The 5,474-nt window shown below is 33.7% G+C and overlaps 1 protein-coding gene across 5 annotated transcripts; it reads right to left on the bottom strand.

Annotated features, from left to right (window-relative positions):
* LOC145107544 (3-hydroxyisobutyryl-CoA hydrolase 1-like) lies at nucleotides 1-4,184 on the bottom strand. 5 transcript variants are annotated; one of them, XR_013707894.1, is made up of 10 exons: nucleotides 3,661-4,184; nucleotides 3,416-3,591; nucleotides 2,835-2,915; nucleotides 2,648-2,716; nucleotides 2,518-2,581; nucleotides 2,024-2,248; nucleotides 1,834-1,892; nucleotides 1,573-1,666; nucleotides 499-571; nucleotides 1-226 (listed from the first exon to the last, which is right to left on the bottom strand). XR_013707894.1 is itself a non-coding variant. In XM_079044447.1 (10 exons), the coding sequence occupies exons 2-6, from the start codon at nucleotides 2,835-2,837 to the stop codon at nucleotides 2,114-2,116; spliced, it is 291 nt and encodes a 96-aa protein (XP_078900573.1). In that variant the 5' UTR covers nucleotides 2,838-2,915; nucleotides 3,416-4,184; the 3' UTR covers nucleotides 1-226; nucleotides 499-571; nucleotides 1,573-1,666; nucleotides 1,834-1,892; nucleotides 2,024-2,113. The 5 variants fall into 5 exon arrangements, 1 of the variants encoding a protein (XP_078900573.1); XR_013707893.1 differs by having other exon boundaries at nucleotides 3,416-3,502; XM_079044447.1 differs by adding an exon at nucleotides 2,378-2,397 and having other exon boundaries at nucleotides 3,416-4,184.
* Nucleotides 4,185-5,474: the final 1,290 nt, after the last annotated feature.

Raw genomic sequence — 5,474 nt, 5'->3', positions numbered from 1 at the left:
TTCCACGGATCAAATACTTCATGGGTTTTTCCTCATTAAGTGTTGTCTAAGTATAACATTGGCTACCTCAAAAGACATTTGATAAAATGACAACACACATACCTGATAAAAACAAAGTCACCACAACAAACAAACATAAAAAAAAAAAAAAAAAGAATCAATTTGTTGATCAGTGTGTTACACTATGCTAATAAGTTCAATTTGGCTTTGTTAGATTCCATAAGCCCTGAGAAAAGAAAAGAAAAAAAAACATATCAAAACTTTGAAAAACAAATAAATACAGTCAAGAAATGAAGGGCAATAATTTATCATACCACGTTTTGAACATCTATAACAGAAATTTGACAGCAATGATACAATTAGTAATCTAATGGTATTTTCTTAACTAAAGGCAGATCAGAAAATCAAAATTTTATAAATAGCCATAACCAAAACACGAAATTGATAGTAAACTGAAATTCCTAACTATATAACATAATAGTAAACTCAACTTCTTACCATTTACCTTCCAAATACCACCGTAGCCTCAAATCTTTAAGTCTTCCTCAAAATCTTCAAATTTATGAACCTCCTGCATAAACAAATAAACGACTGTAAAATACGGTTACATTCAAATCAAATATCAAAACAGAAAACAAACAACTATTGAAAGCTAAGGCTTTTATTAATCACAGGAATGCAAAGAAACTGGAGACATTATTTCAAATAATAGAAAGTAGGAGTTTGTCATGATAATAACCAAATAAATAATAAATGTATAAATTAAGATATAAAAGACTTACGATAAGCTCCTTTTGCATCGGGAAGAATCAGAAACATGAATATTTAAGTTAGAGGGGACACTTACCATGTACACACGCTTTGATTCTTAAAGGATTAAATGGTCAAATGATATAAAAATTTAGATCGAAATGGGAGTCATATTCAAATAATCGAAAAAGTACGTTGGTATTTTTTGACAAACATAGATTAGTAAAATAAGACACAAAAATGAAATTTAAAGAGACAAACGAAAATGGTGATTTTAGTAAAGACAATAATTACAAAGAAAAAATGGTTTCTGTTTTACTTACTTTAAAATTGTCATTTTGAGAAAATGAAAAAATATATGTACTTAATTGGTCAAAATGACGAAAACAGTTCAGATTCATTCTTTCGTACTTGTAATCCAAGTTTAAATAAACCAAAAGACAATTTTTTTTGTCTAACCTGATTGAAATTAACAAAATAACCATAAAAGAAAATTTAACCAAAAAAAAAAAGACTTTTAAATTGTCAAAATAAGCATTAACGGTTTGGATGCTCGTTTTTGTTCCTGTAATACAAAGTTTATATTAACCAAAATACTAATTTAAGTTGTCTTCATTGATTTAAATGAGCCAAATGACAGAAAACGGTAAGTTTGACCTAAGTGACGAAGATAGCCTTAAATTTGATGTGTTTAAGGTTATAGGATTATGACCTATAAGATATCAAACTGAAACTCAACTGTTATTTTTTGAACTTGAACATAGTTTCTCAATTGAGGTTTATTTAGTACAATGGTATAATAGAAAAGAGTGGACTCTCTACCTCTTCTCAGATGCGTCTTCCATGTGCTTTCATGTGGATATATCATCTCCCTTTTCAAATGCTTCCCATGTGTAGGGCCAATGTGGTCCTGAAGCTGTAGAAAATTGGTTTTATTAATATAAAAAGTGTGCAGGGGCAATATGGTCCTAAAAACGAAAAAATTTATTTTTTTAAGCGCCTACAATCCATCTGGAATAAGGTGATTACGTGATAATCAACCACCAAAACCGTAAAGAACCCATTAAAATCGCTAAAACCAACCTGTATTTTCAGAAAACGTCTGTAACTTAGTAGTGCTTGCCTCCTGTTTCTGCATGTTTCTACAATAGAGACAGATGGGTGGAGACCCGTGACCACCAAAGCATGAGATAAGTGTGTGAGAAATGGAGGAGGTGAACCATCATTCAGGTAAAGAGTGTAAAAGGGTAAAACAGTAAAAATAAAGAGATACCTTGAAGATCATTCCATTAAAAAATCGGTGGTTCCTGCTTAACTGGACTAAAATCCGACCAGCACCGTCCTCTACCTAAGCGGGAGCGGTTCATACCTCAATACCTGCTTTGGAAGAATGCGAACCGGACATAGAAGATATAAATAGTGTAACAGCAACTCGAAATCTACCATGCATTGAAGCTCCTGCACCACCTCCCATTACAATTCCTCTAAGGAGTGATACCTTCAAGTATATGATATGATTTGAAGTCAACATAAAGATCATCATGGTCAAATGAAAGATTTTGAATTTCATGAATAATTATATTTGTAAAAACTAAAAAGAAAGCACCGAATTCTGAGAGTTGATTACCTGTGGTTTACTGTATGTTTCTATCAAATAATTCAATGTAAACTCATTTGAGAAAAAATTTGCACCAAGTTTCCAGTTACCCAAAAAATTGGATAAATAATAATGAAAATGCATTCATCTTTCTTGCATCTAACCCTAACCTTTGTTAATATCCTGAACAACAGCTACAACATCTCCACCAGCACAAAAAGCCCTTCCTTCACCCTGCATCCACATTCCAAAATTGAGCATTAATACTCTTCCTAGATTTTTTTTTGGTTGAGGGGGTACCTTCATGATTATCAGCTTCACATTGGGATCCTCCTCATAGGCATGAAAAAGTTCCAAGAGCCGGAATATCTAGAAAGATAAGATACAAATGATATGTCAAGTTTCATTTTTGACTACATAATAAAGTTATAATGCTTCAAAAAATAATTTCTCTTTTACAGAAATAAATAGAAAATGTTTATCTTACCATTTCAAAAGAAAGAGCATTAAGATGCTTAGGCCTGTTTGATATGATGGTTCTCACATGTGAGCTCTCTTTAACCAATACCTGCATACAAGGATAGTTCAAGCTTCAATACGTTTTCCATGAAATCTAAAAGATAAACAGATGAACCATGTTGACATGGTCAACAATTGTCAAACATAAATTTTTCCATGGTCCTCACCCCAAAAAATGAATGGAACCACACACCATTTACAGATTTATATCCAATTAATTAAACTCTTAATGATGAAATTTGTTTCTAAAAATATGAAAGGGATTCTTCATGATCAAAGCCTATTAAGGAAAGAAAATGTGAATCTTACTGGAATGTCAGGTGTCTGAGAATCATAGAGAATAACACACAGTACCAAAATAGAAGCTTTAAGATAATGAAGGAATCTGAACTAATTATTTCCTCACTCACTTATGAAAGCCAAAATAGGATCAAAGTCAAGGAAAGGGGAAAGGAAATTAAATTGAATTGTGTGGTAAAATGAACCATTTGACATCTGATTGATTTATTTGACTTCACTTGACAAAAGAGATGAGAAGAAAGATCTGACCTGATTTTGCTAACCCATGTAATAGGATTCCAATTCTTGTAATCGACTTCCGATAGTTTCCGGGAAAAAACATAACGGTATCGATTTCTAAACAGAAGAGTAGAATAACAGAAACATATGTTATATCCTGTCCACTTGAATCTTGACCATGGTAATGCAAATATAACTTTCGACTCCTAAATCAAAGGGCATAAAAGAATAAAAGTGAAATAACATATAAATATGATATAATTAATCAAACTAACCCAACAGTGATGCTTGTCTGCAATCGTCCTCCTCCATTCTCGTTTGAGTGAGTCCGGTGGGAGCGATGGTCTTCATCAAGCCCTAATCTGAGGTCCAGATGAGGCGGCTGATGGTGGTAGTGATCGAGGTAAAAAAAGACGACGGGTACCCTGATGTATATGACTCTGTGGAATAAACAAAGTAGAGTGAATGCAAAGTGTCACCTCTGAAAAACGATGAATCGGATAGGTTCCAGTCGATATGAGGTGATCGACGATGGAGGAGTGCGCAGTGGTTTGGAGGAGCGTAGGAGATCAGAACCGATGGTAGGCGGAGAAACTCATTTGTGTCGACGACCACCGCAGCCTCCGCCGCGGGGGAGACAGCTCCGATCTTGAAGAAAAGAATGACGATTATCGGTGCAGGAAGTGGAGGCGGTGGATTGGATGGCTGTGCCGATGAAAAGAACAGAATGTTTGGATAAGGAAGGGTGGAAAGGAAGAAACTGGAAGATCGATTACGTGTGGGGATATATAATAGCATTTGCTGCTATTCTTTAATATATATAGTTCTTCTTTTTAATATATATAGTGACACATAAAAAAAAAAATAGAGGGACTGGATATGTAATTTAAGGGATCAAAATTGGACAAAATATCTCATGTTTATTGTTAAAACTTTTCACAACTTTAATATATATATAATAATAGATGAGGTGACAACTTTAATATATATATAATAATAGATGAGGTGAGATAGGGGTAGGTGGTGGGTCTCTACTATAATAATAATTAAAACAATAACAAATAAGAATAAATTATGGGCAAAATAACAATTTGATCATAGTTTTACAGGCAAAATTGTCTTATTTTATCCCTAAATACATCTCCAAGGAGATGTAGATAAATCTAAATTTGAAAATTCCTTATCCCTTAGGGATTTTGGATGTTACGCCTTATTTTTCAATTTATTATTTTTTTTTAAAAGATTTAACAAATAAAAACGGTAATTATATAATTAGAAATATAAACGAGATAATTAATTAATTGGAAGAGAAAATAAATCTTAAACACATTATTTTATGTTAATTAATAATTTCAAAGAGGGCAAAATATCAAGTAAATAATTTCAAAGGAACATATCAAATGACAATGGAACGAAACTTCTAAAAGGGGGTATAGAGCACCTAGGAAGGGAATGGAGCATCCTGTGATGCTCCATGATGAAGATGCGCCATCTAGAAGTGGATGCGCCATCCTTGGAGGTAGGTATGCCACATGTGTCCCTTTGATGCGCCAATTATGGAAGATGCTCATGGATGATGCTCATACGATGATGCTGATGGAAGATGATCATGGATGGTGCTCGTGGAAGATGCTCATCGATGATGATCTTGGAAGACACTCATCGATGATGCTCATGGAATATGCTCATAGATGATGCTCATGGAAGATGCTCATCGATGATGCTCACGTAAGATGCTCATAGAAGATGCTCATGGACGATGCTCATGAGGTTGAAGATTCTAGAAGTGAGAACATGGCATTCTGTGATTGGTTGAAAATTAAGGCATCTCTTTTATGGGATAATTATGGATGGGTCTAGCCCATCAGAATTAGGGTTTCCCATGCTTTCCTATAAATAAGCTCATATCCCCATTCATTATTCTTTGCGAGTGCGTGTACACAGTAATTTCAAGAGATGAATCATTATGAGGTTGAGTACACATCCTTTGGAGCAGTTAGTAAGAAAAATAGATTTTTTAGAGCTCAAGTGAGGTGTAAACTTTATGTGTGATTGTAATTATTCTTAGAAGTTTAATAAATCCTCTCTC

The sequence above is a fragment of the Lactuca virosa genome, chromosome 4 (genome assembly GCF_052849685.1).
Source record: "Lactuca virosa cultivar CGN04683 chromosome 4, Lactuca_virosa_CGN04683_v6, whole genome shotgun sequence".
NCBI lineage: Eukaryota > Viridiplantae > Streptophyta > Magnoliopsida > Asterales > Asteraceae > Lactuca > Lactuca virosa.
This window is presented reverse-complemented; position numbering and strand designations above follow the sequence as displayed.

Bases quoted from the DNA above. Each gene is read 5' to 3' on its own strand.
- LOC145107544 (XM_079044447.1), bottom strand. The intron at 2,582-2,647 runs GTACCCCCTCAA...ATGTGGATGCAG, and splicing joins TGAAGCTGATAATCATGAAG to GGTGAAGGAAGGGCTTTTTG. The intron at 2,249-2,377 runs GTAATCAACTCT...ATATACTTGAAG, and splicing joins AAACATACAGTAAACCACAG to GTATCACTCCTTAGAGGAAT.